Below are 23,373 nucleotides of genomic sequence, written 5' to 3'. Positions count from 1 at the left end.
TATTCCCAAGTTCTCTTGCTCCATTTCTTCTGCCTTTATTTCCAGACATTTTAATCCTCTGGGTTCTTTATTCTCAACTTTAAAGCTCTTCTCACATCTTCTCTACTTAACGGCCTCTCCTTTTACCTATTTACGAAACATCTCCTGCCTGTCATCTCCTGTTTTAGTCCTAAAAAAAAAGTGTTGTTCCCAACTAGATCACCAACTTCCTTTTTAAGCCTTAGAAATAGTATAATCCCTTCCTTTCCCCAGGCACACGGTCTGGGTGGCATTTTTCATTCTCTCCTTTTTCCTACCACAGATCCAGCTTGTTGCTCAGTCTCATTGGCATCCATTTTTTAACCATCCCAACATCCACCTTTTTATCTGACTACTACAGTTCTTGTGAATTCTCTATTTCTCATCTGGATTACTGGGACATTATTGGGATTATTGGTCTCAACCGTCTCTGATCTAAAATCTTTGGCTTCGATCATAAGTTCTGATGCCTTTCTGGTTTTTATTGTTCACTTCCTTCTCCTTTCTTCAGGTCTTGACACTGATTCCCTCTCTCTTCTGGCATTCACTTGCAGATAACTTCATATCCAGATATTTTCATTAATTGCGCCACCCAGTGCTTTTTTCCTAGAGAAAGTGGTGCCGGAACTCACCATGAACACCTTCTTCATTTTCTTAGAATGGCAATAGCGTCCACCTGAGAGGTGCCGGCACTGAGTTCCTGTGAGTTTTAGCTGAAAAAAAATGTCCTGGCTCTCCCTTACCTATCCTCTTTCTTTCTCTGCACCTTATTATCCTCTTCATTCTTCTGGCAATCTTCTTCTGAAACTGAATGGACAGTATTCTGTGCCCTTCTTGTGTTAGTGCAAGGACTTTGGGCTGCATAGTGGAACTTGTCCCACTCTCCTTGCCCTGTCCCCCCCCCCGCTCCCCGCTACATCCCCTACATCTGTTCTAGATGTTCCCTCAACCCTTTGAAGCAGATTTGGTGAGGGTGCATGCAGGAAGAGGAGGGGGAAGTAGAAATTGATTACAGAACAAGTGTATTAGATATTGCCCAATATTCACCACCACCACCACCTCCGCTCCTTGCATTTTTGCTTTGACTGCTCTTTAACTTTGGTACTTGTTCCTTTCTGACATCCAGACAGCTCTCCCTTGGTTATCATTTTTAAAAGGCCTCTTCTCCTTCTCCATCTTCTCTGCTTGATCTTCTTTTTCTCCTTTTCTCTCCATGATCTCCTATTGTTTCTTATCCTTAAATGAAAGTCTGTGGCAGGGATTGCTTCATACCTTAGGCTTTGTAGATGTACTCTTCAGATACTCTAAGTGTATACCTAAAAATAACAAATGTGTATACTTGGAAATATATGAACTATGCAAACACAACCAACACATTTTGCAGGCGCAGGTGTCATACAGGTGCAGTATCGACTGCGCCTTTCAATTAAATGTACCCAAAAAGTGCTATCATTTTAAAAATGATAATAATAATGAAGAATTAAATGCCCTATATATTTTGAGCAGACTGCAAACTTCAAGAGTTTTTCTTATTCAGTTAAGACATGTGACAGATCCTTCCCTTTATTAAAGGCAGTAAGAGGGCAGCAATTTTTTAAAAGATTCCTGAGACAGCACTTGTGACTTCTGTTCTCTGGCTGGTATTCTTTCCTGCTGCAGCAATAGTCCTCTTTATTTTAGTGTGATTTCATTTACTAACAAGTTGTCTAGCTGTTTGCCTTTAGCTCTCTTAAGGTCAGAAGACAGAGGGTGCTCCCAGACAGGTGTTTATTATGGGATTAGTGCTGCTCGTGCGTGCAAGGTTTTCGCAGCATCCGCATGATGATGTTGGCATCAAAATGCTAGCCAAGATTCTTCACGCCGGAGAGTGACGTATCTAGAGGGAAAGAGGGCATCATCCGTTCCACCACCAGGCCACTGCACTGTGTCTCCTCAGCTGTGTGAACTTGGCTGCTGTGTGCCCATTTCAGGTTTTAAGGCAAAGGGAAAGAGTCAGTTCTGAAGGGGTCCTTCAGCAAAGTAGCCTCTCCTAGGCCACCCTTCTACTTTGGTGGGCCTTTGGCTGCAGGCTTAACTGGTGATGGTAGGAGCAGTAGCAACAGGAGACCTTCCAAGTGTCCCTTTTTCCTTCTCTGATTTAGAGAAGCCACCGCTGTTTCTGATTTGATCCCGGAATGTCCCGCTTTTCCTTAGGATTTCCCTATTTTCATTGGATAAATATTGGAGGGTATGGAGTTATCCAACCCCCGAGCTGTCTGAAGGGAATCCTGTATAGCAGCGGTTTTCAACCAGTGTGCAGTGGCACCCTGGGGTGCCTTGAATGATGGTCGGGGTGCCACTAGCCTCTGTCCCTCTTTACTCTCTCACGTCTCTGCCTCCATAAAGCTTGTGCAGCTGTTTGTTGTAGCAGCACGGCTGCCGTCACTGCTGCCTCACATTCACCTTTGGTAAGGTTGGGGGCATCCTCTGCCCAGATCCCTGTGGGGCAGCGTGAGGAGGTACCTGTCACGGGGGTGGGGTGGGGAGCTCAGAGATCAGGGGCGGCAGCAGTGGCTGCCCAGAGGACTCCCAAGGAGAGGGGAGAGAAGAGAGGAGAAGAGGCTGAGGGAATACTCCCCAAGGGAGGGTGTTCGAAAAAGCGTGAGAGGCTGCCAGATCAGCAGGCAAGGGGTGACATAACTGGGCTCCTGAGCCCCACAGGGGTGCCGTAGAAAGAAGGCAGTTGGTCAAGGGAGCCGTGGATTCAAAAAGGTTGAAAACCTCTGCGTATAGGGAAGTTTTTTTTAAAAAAGTTTAATGTTTTATAATGTTTTTATATATGTTGGAAGCTGCCCAGAGTGGCTGGGGAAACCTGATAAAATGTGCAGGATATCAATAGTAAAATTATCGTTATGGCATGGGACGTCCCTATTTTCATCGGAGAAATGTTGGAGGGTATGCAACGGTGAGGCTTACCTGGTGGTAGCTGGCCATTTGAATTTACCTACAGTGCCTCCAATATAGCAGTGCTCCAGAGGCACCATGGGAAATCAAAATATCAGCCCACAGTGGGGATCTGCCATTTGAATCTCACACAGTGCCCCAAAGCAACATTCTATTAGGGGCATTATGGGAAATGAAAATGGCCGCTCACTGCTACCACCAGCAGTTTGGGAGAGAGATAGAAAGGGGACCAGTCGCTACTGTAATATTTGCATTGTTTACCTGTGTGAAGAAACAATTTGCTTTATTGTAGTAATTGCCAGTTAAGGTGTTCTTCCTCTTTTCTCCCCTTTCCTTAATGCTGCAAAAGCAGTGCTTCTTCAGCACAGTACTCTATTTCCCACAAAGCAGGGTGGGGGCGGGAGAGGGAGACGTGAGATGGAAAATTGCCCATGTCCTTGAAAGCTTTTTTGAAAAGCTGGATTAACCTGTGTCAGAGAGCAACTACTACAATGCAAGGAAGTCATCTGATGCAAAAATTATATCCTGAACTGTTGCTGTAATGCACCTGTATGTTTTGTTGTGTATTCTTTTCCAGAAATGTGATACCTCAAAACACAAAGTGTTGGCAGTGTCTATATGTCCTCAGTCCTTGCCTTATTTTGCTGCAAAATTCAGTCTCACTGTTACCGAAGCAGCCCAGAGGCTTTGTGGTTCCCTCAAAAGTCTTGGTAGGTTTGTTATGGTGAGAAGAAAACAAAAAACAAAAAAAGCCAAACACAGCGTTTTTCATTTATTTTTGCATTTTGCTTCCTTGGCAAACTTTTACAGCATGTGTCAGCTTGGTAAAATATAGGATTGTGAAACAATTGAGCAAGGGATTCATGGATGGGTGTGTGACCTCAGTCATTAACACATTGTGATATAACAGGGCACTTAGGAGAGTGAGGAAAGGGTGAGAACAGAACATAGCAAGTTTTTGTGGGTATCGCTTATAAACAGGGAATGTAAATGTCTGCTATGCTGCAACTGAGCGAGGGATGTGGAAGGAAGCTATCTCTAGTGTAGAATTTAGAATCCTCACGAGATCCCTGTGCAGATCATCAACTAGTGCAGGGATGTACATTCAAGAACATATGAAGCTGCCTTATATAGGAACAGACTATTGGTCCATCTAGTTCAGTATTTGGCTGCATTTCTATAAAGGGTTCCAGACAGGAGACATTGCCAGCCATGCCTGGCGATGCCAAAGATTGAACCTGGGACCTTCTGTGTGCAAAGCAAATCATCTACCATTAAGCTATGGCTCTTCTCCTAGAGGGAGAAAGATCAGGGTGGTATCTGCTGCCTCCACCCAACCACCTCATCAAACCTCCCTCAGTTCAAGGAGACATCTGCAAGGGGGCCTTGTATGCATTTCTGTGAGATGCACAGTCCTCCTCTGCTGCTGTGTTACAGTTCTCCAGCACTGGTGCTTCAAACACTAGAAGGAGAGGGATTCCAGAGGTCAGGAATGAGCTTCTGCCTCTCACGCACCTTTGTGTTCTTGTGCGTGATTCCCATGTCCCTTCAGCACTTAAGGACCAGATCTCAGTAGTAGAGCAAGTGCTCTGTGTGCAGAAGGTCCCAGGTTCAGTGCCTTGCATCTCTGGTTGAATAGGTTCTCAGACCACTTTCCCAATTATGGGAAAGAGCTATAACTCTTTATTTTTAAATATAATAAAAAGGCTGGAGAACGTATAGAATTTATGCAAGGCAACAACATATCTATTTCAAAATTAATTGTTTTTTTCAGACAGTAACATGTTCTGAAAATTAATCTGGTGATGTTTTATTGTTTGCCTTTCTTACCCGTTTTCCTCTAGGAGTGCATTATGTCTTTGACACTACAATAGCTGCCGATTTTAGTATTCTGGAGAGCCAGAAGGAGTTTGTGCAACGGTACCGCCATCAGAACCAAGAAGAGCATGCCATACCCATGTTTGCTTCAGCTTGCCCAGGTGAGAAGGGCAGTCTTAGGCACATTGTTAAGTGTTACAGAGCAGTGAATCCACCATCTGTCCCTAACCCTGTCAGGTTGAACTGGCCAGAGCAGAAGATGGGCTTGTTTGTTGGACAGGGTGGGAGTTCTTCCTTCTTTTTCACTATGCAGCTGCTCCACCTCCAGAATAACTCATTTGAGGCCTTTTTGCTTGCTGCTGCTGGCCTGAAAAACACCACCACTATTACTATTATTGACATTTGTGTCCCAGCCTAGTTCACGTTCCCATTTCATCTTCACAACAAACTTGTGAGGTAGGTTAGGCTGAGTGTAAGTGACTGGCCCAAGGTCACCCAGTGAGTTTCATGGCTGAGTGGGGATTTCATGGCTGAGTGGGAAAAAGGGATGTGGGTGGCACTGTGGGTTAAACCGCAGAGCCTAGGACTTGCCATTCAGAAGGTTGGCGGTTCGAATCCCCGCGATGGGGTGAGCTCCCATTGCTTGGTCCCTGCTCCTGCCAACCTAGCAGTTCGAAAGCACGTCAAAGTGCAAGTAGATAAATAGGTACCGCTCTGGCGGGAAGGTAAACGGCGTTTCCGTGTACTGCTCTGGTTTGCCAGAAGCGGCTTAGTCTTGCTGGCCACATGACCTGGAAACTGTACGCCTGCTCCCTCAGCCAATAAAGCGAGATGAGCACCGCAACCCCAGAGTCGGTCACAACTGGACCTAATGGTCAGGGGTCCCTTTACCTTTACCTCCCAGATCCTAGTCCGATACTCTAACCTGTCCTCCAGCTAGGTGCTCAGCCAGCCATTGGTAGCATTCTCATAGCCAGAATGCTCCTGGGGTCTCCACTATGGCAGAGCCCACTGGCTAAATCTCCATGTTAACTTGTGCCAACCTCCCGTCATCCACATGGGGCTAGAGGGTAGGGCTGAGCTCTTTTCAAGGGGTCACAGTTCAGATGGATGTTGTTTGGCTCATTTAGGCATGCTGAAGACACTGAGGTCTTGAAGCTTCATTTCTGCTTTTTTGAATCTTCTGCCTTCTGTGTTCTGGGTCCCTGAATTATAGTGTGGCCAGGAAAATCCCCTGCCTTTCCATTACGAAGCATGGGGCCAGTTTCACTTCTGCAGCCAGGAGGTGTGCAGCCCCAAACTCGTGGCTTATAGAAAGTCTTGTGCTGCTGCTCCACTTTGCTTACCGTGCAAAATATATCTCACCATCACCCCCACCCAAAAGCATATCTATTACTTGCATGTGTTGGTTTTACTGCAAGACAATCAGGGAGCATGACTATGTGTTCTGGTTTCCTGTCATCTTCCTAGGGCCTTCTTTTTTAAAAAATAAAAGTAAAAATCTAAATTAGAAAGAGTAGCACCATCTTGTCAACCCCCGATCAACACATATATAGCATATCCGCGATGTTGACATTGGCTCCTTGATTGCCATGGCAGCTCAACAAACAAATGTGCCATTATACAACACCATAATAAAGACATCATTTTGTAAACACGCCAGAAATCTAGTTCATCTGGAAGGAGGTTTGCATATTAAAATGTTCCTTAATTCCGTCCGGGTCTCACTCTCCAGATGCAGATGAAATGTACTAATTTTCAGCAACATATATTTGCCTGTCATGCCACAGGAAGCACCACACAGAAGGAAATACATTGACTCTAGAGTAAGTGGATCTACTCCACTCTAGGTATATTTTGAAATAAGAGGGAGCAGATAAAGGAATGAAAGGCAAAGGCTGTAAATTACATCCTAATTTGCAGATCTGTCTGTGCATATATTTTTTTCTTTTATGGTTCTGCATTAAGTTGCAGCTGGTGAGTGAAAGACCACTTGCCTACTTTGGGGCAGATAAACAGCAGTGTTTCAAGCACTGCTAAGAAATCCTGGTCATTCGAACGGAACCTATGCAGAAACAGCAAGTGTGTGATTGCCTGGAATAGTCAAAGGTTTATCATCCACATCACAAAAAGAAGTGGGTGATTCCTAAAAATCTGAGTGTCTTTGGGGGAAGATTCCACCCCTGCATGCATAGTACTGCTGTCATTATTGTTAAGAATCCCTCTGACTTACCGTAGTTAGTATTTCCTTGTTACACAAAAACTGAGGTCACATCCACACCATGCAGAGCGCTTCTATGCCATTCCAGCCGTCATGGCTTCCCCCAAAGAATCCTGGGAACTGTACAGTGGTATCTCGGGTTAAGTACTTAATTCGTTCCAGAGGTCTGTTCTTAACCTGAAACTGTTCTTAACCTGAAGCACCACTTTAGCTAATGGGGCCTCCTGCTGCCGCCGTGCCACTGGAGCACAACTTCTGTTCTCATCCTGAAGAAAAGTTCTTAACCTGAGGTACTATTTCTGGGTTAGCAGAGTCTGTAACCTGAAGCGTATGTAACCTGAAGTGTATGTAACCCGAGGTACCACTGTAGTTTGTTGAGGATGCTGATAGTTGTTCAGAGACCTCTACAGAGCTGTATTTCCCAGCACCCTTAAGAAACTGCAGTTCCCAGGAATCTTTGGGCAAAGCCATGACTGCTAAAGAGGTATAACAGTGCTTTGAATAAATGGACTGTGGTCTTAGATTGTGACCTCCATGCTGAATCTCCCTTCTCCTCTTTCACTCCCAGTTTGTCTCTGTGTTACTGTGCCTAGAGCAGCAGTGTGGGGCTATGGGCAAAAGCAGGAGGGCTCTGGTTCTGGCAAGTCCTCTGTACTCCAGCTTCCCTGCAACTGGATTTTTCAAGTTCAGCTCTTTAGTCAATGACTGTGCAGAAAGGGCCTAGGCTAGGCGTTTGTGTGGGAAGCAGATAAAAGTCTCCTGGGGCCCCGTGGCTCATGCTCCAAGTCTATTTGCATATCTAAACAATGACTAAGGCAGACTGCGAGGCTGGAGTTAATTGACTGAACTCTGTCTGTTTTTCTTCCTGAAAAATAGATATGTGGAGGTCAACCAACCTATGAAATGACTCACGCTATAAACAGGAAAGCTTAGCTTTGGCTCATTAAACTCTACCAAGGTTTGTTAGATTATAACACACGTTATAATAAGGCACAGAGGGTTTCTTTAAAGAAAAAAGAAAGAACCCAGCTTCATTGGCACAGTACCAAGATGAGTCGTGCTGCAAGTGGCAGGACCTGAAAGTGCATTGATGGAGACCTGTGGTCTAAAATGACACCATCCAGAAAACAATTGTCTGAATTCATCTCACCTTTGTTCAGGGGTTTCTGTGCGTCTTAACATACAGCTATATATCCGGACATGTCAGAGGTCAAGGAATTCATTTGCCTGTAGATATGGGAGGCTGCAGCCGAAAAGGACTAGGATGAGGGATAAGGAAAGCAGAGTGTGGTGCTCAGATAAACTGCTGCTGACTGTTAATCGTAGCCTTCACAGCAGCCATCTCTGACCTGGTCTCCTCCTGATGTTCTGGATTTCAGCTCCCATCAGATCCAGCCAGTTCTGTCACATGAGGGGGGTGGCTGCATTGGTGGATAGATTCTCCCTTCCACAAAATGTTAATGTTCAATAATCCAGCAGTGAACAGGTTCCAGCTGCCATGTTAGTCTTGCCATGAGTTCCCCAGAAGTTAAGCCATTCTGGAGCTGGGTGGGAGGTGGCTGCACCATAGAAACACAGCTGAAACCACTCAGCTGTGCCACTTTTTAAAGGTACAAAATTGTTTGTTTGTTTTTTAAAGTAGACCCTGGGCAGTTATCATGGTGGGTCCTTCTGGGGCACTGGAGCCCCATCATCTGCCTGACCCTACTTTGCTGTGTTCTGGTAATAGGAGATGCCACCATTAATGAGACAACCAAACCTGTATTCTCTGTTCCATCGTGGTGTCCTGCGGCAATGGCAGCACCAGACCGCAGAGCAACAAGATAGGAAAATATTAGCCTGGCTCTTGTGCAATAGGGACAAATGCTTTCCACCCACTTTTCAGATGGAGAGCAATGCAGTTGACAGATCTGATTGGCTATGTCACGCTGTTGCATCATGTTCACTATGTGGTCCCTGATTATGTGGGATCTTGCAGTGAAGGAAGAAGAGGCCCTAAGAATTGGTACCAAAGGAGCAGTGGATCAAATCTATAAACAGGCATGGGGGAAATGTGAAAGATCACATTTCTGGGGGACTTGCCACTCCTCTTGTAAACAAATTTTTCACTCCAGAGTGTTTGCAGATAAAATTTAGCACAGCCCTAATCCTGTCACTCTGTGGCCATTGAGGACAAAAGGCCATTGGGGGCTAGGTAAGACCATGTAGTTTACACATTTTCCAGAAGCAGGTGGGGTACAGGGGCAATGGCTGGGGCACTTAAGAGGAGGAACCAGAGGACTGCTACCTCCGCCCCCAAGTATCTGCTGCCTGAAGCTTTTGGCTCACTTTGTCCAATGATAGAGCAAAACATAGCAGCTCTTTTGCTTGGGATGTACTCCAAGAATAGCTGGTACAGTCCACACCTCACCCCAGTAGTGTACAGTGGTACCTCTAGTTACAAACGCTTCTGGTTACAAACACTTCTGGTTACGAACTCTGCTAACCCAGAAGTAGCTGCTCCTGGTTGTGAACTTTGCCCCAGGATGCGAATGGAAATCGCGCACCAGAGGCCCCATTAGCAAAAGTGCACCTCAGGATAAGAACGGTTTCAGCTTAAGAACGGACCTCCGGAATGAATTAAGTTCGTAACCAGAGGTACCACTGTACCTCAAGAAGCATCCACAATTGATTTGGGGTGGAGGCATACCTCATTTCCCCCCACAATAGTCCTCACAAAATATGAGCAGACAAAGGCTCAGATCCAGGGACACCTTGCTTATGTAGGAAAGCACTTCTGCCCTTGCAGTTTTTTTGTCCCCAAGGCTCAAATTGGGCAAACCGGATGCACTTAACACTGTACTTCAAACATTGACATTTGTACATGTTTTTATATACTGAGGTTCTATCATAGGGTGGGTGGGGAGTGAGATTTGAAGTCCTTCTTAAAAGTGAACAAGGCTATGTAATGGCATTGGAGATAAAAAGTTATGGAAAGCAAAAAAGATTACATTCCACGAACCTCATTATCAGGTCAGCATAATAAAGTGAGTCAAGTGAGGAATTTTCTAAAGCACTGGCTGAATGTTTAGTCAATAAGGGAGCTCATGTTATCATTTCTCCATTTTTCATTATTTATCCTGCTTTGACTGATGAAGTTTCTGCTATAATTCTTAACCTTTCCTTCTTTTGGTTCTGCTCCCTTAATTCTAGGCTGGATCCAGTATGCCGAGAGAGTCCTCTCCAGTCTAGTGACGCCACACATTTGTACTGCAAAGTCACCACAGCAGATCATGGGCTCCCTTGTCAAAGGTTATTTTGCCAGGCAGCAGGTAACTTAACTATTCCTGGTATTCTCTGGACTGATAGGTGTGGCATTGCATGTGTTGTGTGACGGGTGTCACAGCTTCAGCAGCTGGCTCCTCCAGAGTGCTTGGCCTCCTCCAAACTGTGCAACATATTCCAGGCCCCCTCAGTCTTGGGGGGCTCCTGGCGCCCCTGGTTGTGGCACCCACACTATGTTCTCTGAACTAGCCCTCTGTTGTTGAGCAGGTGAGAATCTTATAGGAGAAGGTGTTGTTAGTTCCTGTTTTGCCACTGAGCAGCTGCTTGGAGTCACAGGACTCTGTTTACATTCCTGGGATTCCATACTATTGGAAGTCTCACGGGAAGGGAGACGGGATGTGATATTAGTGGTTTCCTGTTTCCTTTGTTCCTTTGTTCCTTTGTTCAGTTGCTCTCTGCTTTCATAGAGAGAGGATGTGTTTTCTGTCTGCGTAGCTTAGAAATAAAACTCTTTGCAATGTAGCCCAAACCTCTCGTCTCTTTCCTGTGCTGGAAACTCTGCTGACTCAGGGAACATGCCTTGGAGCCTCATCAAAGGCTCAGGTCGTTAAACACGTCAGGAGGCGATTCCGAAGGCTCAGCTCAGAGGAAGATGAGGCTTTATCAGCTAGGCCGAGCGGAGATTCTGACAGGTGTTTCCCCAGGCATCCCAGACCATGTGCGGCCTTCAAGGTCAAAACCAGCACCATGGATTTAGCCTGCAAACTGACTGGAAAAGCAAAGGAACTAACATAAAACTGGGTTATAAGTGTCCTATGAGCGACCTTATGCAAAAGCGGTGCCACCGCATTCCGGATCAGCTGACTTTTCTAGAGGTGCTTTGATATAGTTTTGCCAGTTTCACTTCCACTAGCAAAAGCAGGCTTTTTATTATAAAAAAATCCAGTTTGAGGAAGTTGTGCTCTGAAGTGTTAATCTGTGAAATGCATGGGATATTTGCTTGATTCTGGTTTTTTAAAAAGGCAATGTTGCACTTCAAAGAAAAAGATAGAATAACCTTTTGGTTAACCTACAAAATAAGGAAAAGGAGAGTGTGTTAATAATCCTCATCAGTTATATCATTGAGGCCACAGATACAAAAACCAAATATCTATACCAAGATGGCCCAGATTCTGTATTAAGAAGTCAGCAATCAACTTGTGACAGACCACTGTACATTCACACAGCCCTTCTATAGGTGCCTGTGAATACCCCCTTAACCAGTTGAAACATGGTTATGGCAAGAGTCTCAGATAAGTTAGCGAGGAGGCAGAATTGCATTTTCCCACTGATAAATTGCTTTATTAATGGGAGCATGTGATTTCTCCGCAACAGATATGCTGGCTGAGAGAAAAGACAGTTGGGGTACTCCTATAGCAGCTGAGTAACAGCTGTATAAGGAAACAGTACTCTGGGAAGGCACACCAAGTTCCAATCTAATATGTCCAAACTGTGTGAATAGTATCCTGGAAAGGTGTTTTAATACAGTGTGTCCCCAAATGCTTTTTGCTTTTCTTTCAATATGTTTGTTTTCTTCATCCATCAGAATCTGTCCCCTGATAAAATTTTCCACATAATTGTGGCACCTTGCTATGACAAGAAGCTAGAAGCCTTGCGAGAAGATTTCCACACCCCTCTGTACAATTCTCAAGATGTTGATTGTGTTTTGACGTCAGGTAAGCATCTTCCATCCAACATGCTCCTGTTGCTATTTTATTCAGTTTTCCCCCTCTCTTTTTTATTTACACAGGCAATGAAATTAAAACCAAACATAGCAACAGGGCCACCTCCACAGCTGGAGCAGGGTGTTTTGGGAGGGAGCTAAGAGGGACCAGGGGAAGTATGGAGAGGAATGCCCCTGTTGTGGAAAAAATGTGGTAGGTCTTTGTAGAAAACGAGATGCTGGACTAGATGGGCTTTTGGTCAGATCCAGTTGAGTTCTTCTTAAGTCCTTAGCTAATATATCAGAGCAGATCTAGAATGTCTGGAGTGTCACATTTACTGCCTCTAGAAAACTGATTCTCCCCCACATTCCTGGTTGTATCTCTGCGGGCTTAAGCATCAACTTAATTTCCCCTCTACAGGTGAAGTCTTCCAGATAATGGAGCAGAGCAAAGTATCTTTGAGAGAAATAGCTGAGGTGGCCTTTGATACCCTGTAAGTAGCAGTTGTGAGATGTTTTTGTTTTGCTGAAAACATCTTTACATTAGGTTAAATATATATGCATACATAAAATCATGACCACTTATCACATTTTTTGACAGGCTATAATTTTGTGATCTTGGAAGAAGGACACATGGCAAAGTGGTTTTCTTCAGCCTGTTATTGTAAAAAGGCTGTGTATCCGCAGAGCCAGCTCCAGGTTTTTTTGTGGCCCTGGTCACGTTGACTTGGGTGACTGTCTCCCACTGCCAACCACCCCCTGTCATTTGGGCTCCCCACCTACAGTGCTGCAGCAATTCTATTCCCTCTCTGTGGTTTAGTAATATACTTAAATGGTTTTAGTTCTTGGCTGGTAACCACTAGAGCACAGATATACACCCATTAAGCTCTGTTGCGGGATCTCCATTTCTTCAAGGTGAGCCTGCTCCTCACCTTCTTGCTTTCCTCCCTTATTTTATGAGGTTCGATGGGGTAAAGGAGGCCGAGTTAATCCGTCATGATGGAAGGAAGTCTGATGGTTACCTGGAGCACATATTTAAATATGCTGCCAAGGAGCTCTTCGATACTGAAGTGAAGGATATCGTATACAAAGCGTTAAAGTAAGTTGCACATCTGAATTAAGTTTATCAGAAAAGCTGATACAGAAAATTGGTACATTTGGCCTCTGCACATGTTGCATTGCAGCAAAGGTGGCTTTTTACCACTTTTACACACGGCAGAAAATGATGGCCTGTCCTGGTGCATGGACCACCATGGGTGTATCACATATCAAGTGAAGACCTATTTAACCCAGGCATTTTAAATAGATATACATGCACACATAGTATTTAACATTTACCGTATTTTTCGCTCGATAACACGCACCTGACCATAACACGCACATAGTTTTTAGAGGAGGAAAACAAGGAAAAAAAATTCTGAATGAAACAGTGGCTGTATCATTTTTGTGCTTCATGTTGCGGCCACAGACATGTGATTTGACGGTGAGTTTGGGGTAGCCCAATGCAAAGATCCTGAGGATCCATGTGGATCCATGCTTTGTGACCATGTTTTTGCACCATTGCAGCCCTGTTTTTGCATCAGATCATTGCTATGTGATCTGATGGTGAATTTGGGGTGACCCAATGCAAAGATCCTGAGGATCCATGTGGATCCGTGCTTTGTAACCATGTTTTTGCACCATTGCAGCCCTGTTTTTGCATCAGATCATTGCTATGTGATCTGATGGTGAATTTGGGGTAGCCCAATGCAAAGATCCTGAGGATCCATGTGGATCCGTGCTTTGTAACCACGTTTTTGCACCACTGCAGCCCTGTTTTTGCATCAGATCATTGCTATGTGATCTGATGGTGAATTTGGGGTGACTCAATGCAAAGATCCTGAGGATCCATGTGGATCCGTGATTGGAACCACGTTTTAAGTGGGGAGGGAAGGAAAAACATAGAAGGGACAAGGAGCACCGAGAGGGGTGTGCGGAGAAGCAGCTGGCTAAGAATGCAGGAGAGGGGTTTTACCGGAGGGAGGAAAGGAAGGCAAAAATTCCCCCCAACCACCCACCCAAGCCAGCCAGCCAGCCAGCTCTCTCTCTCTCTCCCCCTCCCACCTGCATGTTGCCTGCGAGTCCCTAGACGCACGGAGAGGAATTAGAAGGAAGGACACTCTGCTTTCCCCTCTGCTTGCCTGGAGGGGAGGGGTTTTCTCTGCTCTTTGTGCCGTTTGAGCAAACACAGTAAGGAAACAGAAGCGGGTGGGCAGTAAGACCCTGAGGCAGAATGCAGGAAAGCAGCAGCTTCCTCTTTTCAAGGCTTCCCTTCTCCGGACGGACGATTTGATATTTGCCTGATTTTTGACTTCACTCGCGCCTGTCAGCTCCAGGGACCACACATTCGCTCAATAACACGCACAGACATTTCCCCTTACTTTTTAGGAGAAAAAATCTGCGTGTTATAGAGGGGAAAATACGGTATATATACTGTTGAACCAATGGTGTCAGCCATCAGTGGGCAACCCTGTTATCAAGGGCACTGCAGTCCAATTGTGGCTATGTTCCAGGCTGGAAAAAGGGGGCCTTTCCCCCAGATAAAAAGTATTCCTGACCATCAGGGCCAGATACAGCTATGCAAAGTCTACCCTTTTCATCCACGTACCTGCGGCGACCCCCCTCTGTGTGTGGAAGACCCAGCCAAAAATTTCCAGTCGTCCCCCAAACTAATGCTGCAGACAGTAGCATTGAGCATCTTCTCTGTGTGTCTTTTCAGAAACAAAGACTTCCAAGAGGTCACATTGGAAAAGGATGGTGAGACGGTGCTACGCTTTGCAGCTGCGTATGGCTTTCGAAACATTCAGAATATGGTCCTGAAGTTGAAAAAGGGAAAGTGCTCCTACCACTTCATAGAAGTTTTGGCCTGTCCTGGAGGTAACAACAAATCTTAAGAGATTAACCTCCACCCCACCCCATCCCGGCAGGTGTACAATAGACAGGTTAAGGTTCTAGCTTCTGTCCTTTGTTGGTTTTGGATGGATTGCAGGTTTTTCAAAGACCCTGCTCAAAGTCAAAATGCTGCATTATATCTTCAGCTGGGACCTGTAACAAAGCGTTGCAGTGTGGAGTGTTCCTGTCCAGCCAGCCAGCTGAACCCTTTCTCAAGATACTCCAATGTCCCCCTCTCCAATTCATAATATTCTATAGTCACTGAGCATGCTCAGTCCTGGTTGGACTCTTTGCAGCTTTGTTTTGTTTTTTGCACCCTTGGGTTTCCTCCCCCCTAAATATTTTTGGGCAAACTTTGGATTCCCCACCCCCTCTCATTTCTCAGTAGCCCTGGTTTGGCTACAGAGCAGTCTTAACTGAGCACCAGATTTTGCTATTCACGTATATTATGTTTCCTTTGCTACATGTTTTGTAGCTGTTCATTTTTTAAAAAATACCTAGAATTCTATTTTACTCAGCGTTTGGGCTGCTGTGCACAGTGTCACTCAGTGGACACAGCGTTGTGTGGTGGCCTCATTTATGGCAAAGCAATAAAAGAACAGCATCTGATATACTCCAATACTAAATTTCCACTGGGTTTTGGTGTTGGAAAATGTAGAAAGGTGGTTGATCAGTGTTCCCCAATTGTAATGGTAGATGACTTGTGGCAGCTGGTTTGGCATGATTTTAATACTGGACTTCTTACATTGTGTTTTGTAGGATTTTATCATTATGAAAATAAGTTTCAGTGTGTGAACAGTCCTGCAGGTTATTTATTGTGAAGGGTGGTACAGAAATGTATTGAATAAATAAAAAAATTTATAATAACTACCATATTTACTTGAATCTAATGCTCACCTTTTTTGGCCAAATTACATTGTGAAAATTAAGGTGTGCATTAGATTCGATGGCACATTTACATTCGCCAGCAAATACTTTTTTGGTTTCAAGGTTCTGAAAACTGAGGTGCGCATTAGATTCAAGTAAAAACGGTAAATGGGAAGAGATGGAAAAGAGGAGAAGAGGGAAACTTCTTTAGGGAAACCTAACCATTGTCATTATTAAATCAGTAAAGCTTAGTTTCTCCAAAAAGTGTGCTAAAGGTATAAAAGGCTGGAATGAACAATGTCTGTTGCTGGTCTGTAGACATGATGGGAAGTGAGACCCTGCCTTCCTTCCACATCCACCTACTACACCTGCCTTGCCTGCGACATCATTAGACACCCACCCAAGGGTGTCATGTTCAAATAAAGGCCTATGTGCATAAAGTCCAGTATACATGGCCTCGGATCATATGGTCGATTCCTGAATTTTATTTGGGCTAGACAGCACAGTCTGAGACTGTGCACATTGGATCTTGTGTGCAAACCCCCTTTGAACATGACACCCTCATGTGGACATTCAGGGATGTCAGAAGTGCAGGTACACCTAATGCATGGCCAAGGAAGGCACCCTCTTGCTCCCCACCATGCTAGACCAGAGATGGCTGTTGTCTGATCCAGGCCGATGTGTTTCTCTACCTAAGCAAGCCAATTCTCTCTCCCGCCTTTGGCCTTCCACTCTTAGGTTGCTTAAATGGAAAGGGTCAGGCTCAGACTGAAGATGGAAAACCAGACAAAGCCCTGCTCAGGCAGATGGAAGATGTCTACACCGCAGTTCCTGTCCGACTTCCTGAAACCAATAGGCAAGTGCAGAAGCTCTACCAGGAATGGCTGGATGGGATGGACTCCATGAAGGTCCAGGAATCATTACATACAAAATACAGCACGGAAAAGCCAGCTGCCAACAATTTGGATATCAAATGGTGACCAATCAAAGGACAAGTCTTGCAGTAGGTTTGTTGTACATAGAGCGCCGGCAACTATTCTATGCAACTGGAGACGGAGGTACTGCTTAAATATGTGAACATTACAAAGAACTGGAACTGCCTTTGTTCTCCACCGGAATTGTGTAGAGTTCAATTGTTGCTTGAGTCTGTGTATATTTGGAATGTCTTTATTTAATCGGAGCCTGATACTGTCTGTGTTTGCATCTGAGGACCTTTTAAGAGGCACAGCGAGTCTCTAAACTCCCAACAGAGGTACATCGGTATAGAATAAATTTACCAGAATCAGGGCATGTTGCAATGTGCTTTGATCCTGACTCTTAGTACGCAAATCTTTATGCCAAGAACCCAGTGCCATGGATTTTACTGCTCTCAGAAAGGTGTTGTGTTAGGTTTACAGTTTATCTAAGGCTTTTTATCATTACCAAACATCATATGCTACCAAAATATGACAAAACAAACTAACCAGTGATGCCATTTCCTACCGCATCACCTCTGTTAACATTTACTGCTTTGATGCCAGTCAGATTGGGTGGCACAGAGAAAGAAACTTTGCCCTGTAGCAGTAATTAATTTCCTTTTTATCAGCTTTAATGTCATTTTGTGTGATTTCTTTGAAAAAGTAGAAACTGCTTCCTGTTCTCTCGTTTAATTGCCTTGCTTCTGTGGATATTTCTGGTCTGCTTTGGAGATAAAATAGGGACCCTGGTCATCTAGAAAGAGCAAGGCACATGGGTGGCTGAAGATGGTAGCAGTCATGGGGGAAATTATCAATCCAGGTGGTCAAAAGGTAAGGCAGCAGGTTCATATAGGATCACTGGGCCAAAGGTGCAGAGGTGAGCAAGTCTAATCCAGTGGAACTAGAGATAAAGTTATTCAGACACAAAGGCAGCCAAGCCCAGTCCAGGAAGTTAATACACTTTTTGGCACTCAAGCCTGCCTAATAGCAAAGTCCTATGTGACACCTAAGGCAAGGATGTTTCAGCAACTTCTTACACTGGTATTAAACCCACTCATTGGCAGATTCTGCTTAGGTCAGACCCTGATATCTGTCAAGACTAATCGGATTTCACCCATGAGATTTATTGATGAGTGACTAAGGCTGCCCTTATTTGGGATTCTCATTGAACTCAGTGTGACTTACTTCCTAGTAGACGTGCATAGAACTGTGCTGTAACTACAGAACTACCAAGCACTGCCAATGTACAGCCTTTGTCTGAATAAATGGGGGAGACCAATGCATGATCACTGAAATATATGGAGGCTGTACACCAGCAGTACTTGACGGATCATGCCACAAAACTGTAATTCTAAACAGCATCTTTATCCCTGTAATTCTAAACAGTATCCTTATCCTGCTCTGGGATACAATTTCCTCTCTTTCTGCAATATTATTCCCACTTAGTTGCACTGTTCAAAAACAAAACAAAAGATGAGGTCTTTGTCTGTACTTCCATTATTTCTTTTATTTTATCAAATATTTCAACACTGATCGTCCCCCCACCCGTCTCTTAAAAGTTTTTGCTATAGCTTTGGCTTCTTCCATAGCTCCTCCTTTGTTTAGTTTTCCAATCTTAACACACAAAAATACGGGTATGCTTTGTTGTAATTTTTACCGAGAAATGCAAATCTTGAATGACCATCATGCAAAAAACCCACAGAAGCAAGATGAGACCTTAAGGCTCTGATCTGTGCATGGTAAAAATATAAACCTCTGTTTAGAGGACATTGGTGCTTCACTCCTCTCAAATGAAATCCTTGAGCCTGGGAGACGCTGACTAGTAGAGAGGTGTGAGATATGTTATCACGATAAATGGACTCAATATCTGACATGGGGCAGTCCTATGATTTGGACATTTGGGTCTCATCTCCTTTTGCAGCATAGAAGAGGTGTAATCTGTGTTTCGTGTGCATGGATTTGAATACATACATAAAATAAGATTGTATATATCTCAATCATCTTATAGTTGCATCTGTATAAAAAGAATAAAATGAAGCTTAAAACTGGTGCAGAAGTAAAACACTTCTTGAAACCTACCTCTGTGCTAGGAAAGGCACTCAGAATGGCTGAGGGATCCTGGGCATGCTACTGCATTAAAATAGAAAAGGTGCATCCACATGGCACATTCTCAGGACATCAGATGCCTTATTGCAGTTTGTTCCCTTCAGTATCTCTCTACACACACACACAATATTTCTGCCTATTGTGATATCAGGGTGGGCATGCAGGATGCACAACTAGCCCTTCAGTTTCATCACGAGGGTATCCTGGAGGGGAATAGATAGTGGCCTTTCCTAGGGATATTTTCTACATACCCAGTTGTGGTCTGCCATGCTGAACAGAAGCAAGAGAAGCTTCCATGTGGATGTACGCACAATGTACAAATTCCTGTAGTGAGGCATAAGCACAGCCTTCAGTGTCTTCAAGTTATGCTGACAATGTAATTTATTTTAATTTTGCTTCGTTCATTAGGATGCCCTCAAAATGTGTTGAGCGCAATTCTAGCCTTACAAGTCCACTGCATAGTTTTTATTTGTAGATACACATGGAGGATATCTTGTGTTAAAATCCTTTATCTTTTAAAAGAATTTCTTTTCCCTGCAGTTTTGTATACAGTCATACCTTGTGTTGCCTTCCGCTCTTCTTACGGACTTTCAGCTTACGAACGTGGCAAACCCAGAAGTGTTTACTTCCAGGTTCACCGCCTGCGCATGCACAGAAGCAATCTGCACGCTTCACAGAAGCACTCGATCGCACATGCGCAGAAGAGGCACTCTAGTTGTGGACTTTTCGGGTGCGAAACGGCACCCAAAACAGATTAAGTCCGCAACTAGAGGTACCACTGTATAGGTTTTAAGTTGTTTGTGAGCAATGTGTATATGTGACAGACCTTGAGAAATATCATGCTACTTGGTATAGGTTTTGAATTTACTTTTACAAGCCCTGTGTTGCCTCCCCTTTAGGAAAAAAGCTAATTTTCTGTGCCAAAATGGAAGCTTCCAAGTGTGTATGTAGTGGTTAGAGAAAAGTTTCACCTATGTTCCCAAGCAACCTGTTGCAACTGGTTAAAACTCTGCACTCTGGCAGTGGTACCCATGCTGATCAATGGCCACAGGAACAAGGTGGTAAAAGATTCTAATTTACAAAAATTACAGTGGAACACAATTGGATAAGTATTTTTTTTAAAAAAACAAAAACACTTTGTCACTTCTCACCATTTAAACCATTTGGTGTGGCCTTTGTGCTGATAACACAGAACATGGCCCTGTCTGGAGACCAAACAATGAGAAGGATTCTTCAGGAACTTCAGGCTTGAAGCTCTAATTTGACAGCCCCTCTGCAGATAGTAGAAGCTTTAGTTGGCCTTCTCTCCACACACTGTGTGGATGACCTAAATGTAGAAGGACCATGCCACTAGTTTCACTTATCTACAGTCTCATGGAGCTGACAAAGAGCTTTTCCATTACACACACACACCTCATTTTGGGGTATATTAATAATGAAGCTGCAGAACTTAACAAATTTGCAATGGCAGACTCCAAATTCTGCACAGACCCATGTGTCTTGTGGCATCAGCACTCATGAAAAAGGTGGGAAGTCTGTCAAGAACTGAAGCCCTGAATAACCTTGGGCTCCATCTAGGTTAGAGACATGGGAAGCACACACTCATCTGAAGGTGGACCCATGTGGGACCCAAGCCTCTTACCGTACTTGAAAGTAGCTCCCTTTGTGGTCATTATAGTACCACCAGGTACTTGATTACGTGATTGCAATGTACTGCAGAAGGCTCCCACTTGTCAGCTACGGACGCAGTTCATTGTGACAGGGTGTTTATGGAAGCGCTGAATGCTCAACAGTCACAAGTAGGTATAATCTGGTGGTTTTTTTGAAAGTAGTTGTCCTGTGATTGTAGTAACTTAATATGCTCCCCATCTTGTAGCTACTGCTTGCTGTTTCGCATCCTGTTACAGCCACTGTGGAAATCCAGCCATAGTGATTTGCTTCTCATTTGAATGTTGTTTTGGTACAGTTCCTTTCTGGACACACAGAATGTGAAGAGTATGTGGATGAGCTCGTGTACATGAGCTTTTTTAAAAAAGAGGTTTTCTTAGATATCAAAGAGATTAAAACTCAGTCTAGATGTTTTGGTGTCTATGATGCCCTAAAATATGCTGTCATTGTAAATACGAATCCTAGGCATGCTCACTTGACAAACCCATTCCAGATTTAGGGGGACCTTGCTCAGTCTGTCCATGGTCCCACTCCACTTTGACCCCCTGATAACAGCAGGACTGCAGAATCACCTTTGTGCATTAGGCAAGTGGGCTACTCAGCTCCCCAGCCCATTGTAACACCACTGCTGTGTCAGCCCAAGAGGGTAGAGAAACTGCCAGCTTCTCCTTCATGCATGGGGCTACATTACTGCTGCCCCATTATCACTGGGTAAGCCACAAGCATAGCACCAGAGCAGTGCCACAGCTGTAGCTCAGTGGTAGAGCAGTGGGTGCAGCAATAGCTCAGTGGTGAACTTTGCATACAGAGACCCCTGTCTGAAATCCTGGAGAGCTGTTACCAGTCATTGTAGACAGACTTCAGCTAGATGTCCCAGTGATCTGACTCCGTATAAGGCAGCTTCCTGTGTACAAAGAGGGAGGTCATGGGTACTGGAGTGAGCAAGTAAGGTGTCTGCCCAGTATGGTGGGTGTTGACTGCAGGCCTGTTACTCACAAGGTAAATATCCCTGAACTTAATGGGATTTACTTCCTGGGAAATATGCATCCATGAAAATCTACAAGATTTATAGGAATTTATTATGAGGTTAGGAATGAGGCCTGGTATAAAGTGAATAATATGCTCTGAATGATGGTACATGCATCCTATTCTAGAAGTTTAGTATGGAGAATATCCAGACTATGTATTTATCCACTTGGGGTCTTTAAAAGGGGAACAATAAATGTTACAGAAATTTTCTGATAGGACCTCAGAGCCAAAGGATATTGTAAAATTTTAACATAAGATGTTTGCATTGATCTCTGCCTTTTCAACATGATTGTACCTGGACAATATTCAATAATCTAATAGAGTATGAATTTGAATGGCTGAAATAAAATGAAATGCAACAGTATTTTATATTAAGTATGCTTATTGCATTTGTTTATTTCCATTTGTGAGTTGCTTCCTGTGAAACATAGTGAAACAATTTAACAGTAAAACTTCCAACAATAAAAACTTATGTAGAGTCATATTTAAAATCAAAGCTATTTCATATATAAAAACAATTTCAAATCCTGTGCAAATACAAACTGTGATAAAAAACACCCTCCACCCGAAAGGCTTGTTGAAGGAGGAAGGTGTTCAATAAGATGCTAAAAGGCCAAAGAGGCAGCCTGTGTCGGATGGGTAACAGAAGTTAGTCCCAAAGAGTAAATGCTGGCACACTAAACACTAGATTCCTACATGGAATGAAATAATGCCCCTCCTGATGAGGTGCTTTCTGCAGGAGACTTTCTCCTGCAGAACACAGTGGTAGGTGATGCAATATTTATTGTTGAATACCAGAGACAGAAGTACTTCTATAACAAATAGTCTGATCCTAACAGTGGTTATTCAAAAGTAAGTTCTAGTGTTTTCAGTCAGGCTTCTTTCAGCATCCATGATTGACAGTTTGCTCTCTTTCACGGTGCCCCAAAATTTGCTGCCTGTGCAAGGCTACTAATGGTGGGACCAACTCATCGCTTGTTACATCTAGGCTGCCTCATTCCTCAGCTCCTCATCGTTTAAGAGCCTCTTTCACTTACAAAGGCACTAAGGCTCCAACACTGGACCTGGGAGAACTAAGTACCATTAAATTCAGCAAATGTGTCTAGGATTCCATTGTAAGCCACAGGGGTAGCAGAGTGCCCACCAGAAAATGTTGGACTCAAACTCCCATCAGCCCTAGCCACTATAGCCAATGATCAAGGATGATGGGAACTGTAATCCAACATTTTCTGGAGTGCACCACAGCTAACTCATTTGAAAGGGCTAAATTGTACTAAAAGACACCAGTCAGGCCAATTAGACTGGTGCTAATGTTGCCACCTCCTTTGGGACAATTCTTATAACTTTTGACTACAAGTGAGACACTCAGAGGATGCAGCACTCTTCCTCCATCTCACTCTCCTGCCTTATGTGGATCAACATCATAAGAGCCCTGCTGGCACTGCAGATTCTCATAGCGGCCAAGAGCATGTCAAGATATAGGTTTGACCCAGCACAATGCATGTGACCTTTGTTTAAAAAGCTAAAAACTAAAATCCCCACAAATTGACTGTGTGGTGGAGCAGGATTTCAAGTTTTAAACTCCCAGATCAAGTACCTGCTACCTCAGAGGGAGCGCAACCCCATCCAGAGACCCACAAATCCACTCCCTGCCCACATCTGTGATTAGCTGTGGTTCCTGCATTGCAGAGGGTTGGACTAGATGACACTTAAGGTTCCTTCCAACTCTACAACCCTATGGTCTTCCCCATTTGAGTATTATTAGGGCGATAATTCGGATTATTAAGCAGAGAAAGGGACTCCTGCATAGCTTTTGCTCGTCCCATTTCACCACGTGGCCTTTGAGGTGA

At 44.1% G+C, this 23,373-nt stretch overlaps 1 protein-coding gene across 3 annotated transcripts in view; it reads left to right on the top strand.

Annotated features, from left to right (window-relative positions):
- The window catches only part of NARF (nuclear prelamin A recognition factor), a 28,236-nt gene extending 6,349 nt beyond the window's left edge, over window positions 1-21,887 (top strand). For all 3 annotated transcript variants that reach the window (XM_083597931.1, XM_083597933.1, XM_083597932.1), the window contains exons 5-12: window positions 3,539-3,671; window positions 4,806-4,940; window positions 10,193-10,311; window positions 11,850-11,979; window positions 12,388-12,460; window positions 12,928-13,065; window positions 14,725-14,882; window positions 16,503-21,887. In XM_083597931.1, the coding sequence (XP_083454057.1) occupies window positions 3,539-3,671; window positions 4,806-4,940; window positions 10,193-10,311; window positions 11,850-11,979; window positions 12,388-12,460; window positions 12,928-13,065; window positions 14,725-14,882; window positions 16,503-16,744 (1,128 nt within the window). In that variant the 3' untranslated portion in view covers window positions 16,745-21,887. The remainder of the gene's footprint in view (window positions 1-3,538; window positions 3,672-4,805; window positions 4,941-10,192; window positions 10,312-11,849; window positions 11,980-12,387; window positions 12,461-12,927; window positions 13,066-14,724; window positions 14,883-16,502) is intronic.
- Window positions 21,888-23,373: the final 1,486 nt, after the last annotated feature.

This window comes from Podarcis filfolensis (assembly GCF_964270895.1).
Source record: "Podarcis filfolensis genome assembly, chromosome: 2".
NCBI lineage: Eukaryota > Metazoa > Chordata > Lepidosauria > Squamata > Lacertidae > Podarcis > Podarcis filfolensis.
The sequence above is the reverse complement of the archived record's forward strand: the minus strand, read 5'-3'. Positions and strand labels throughout refer to the sequence as shown.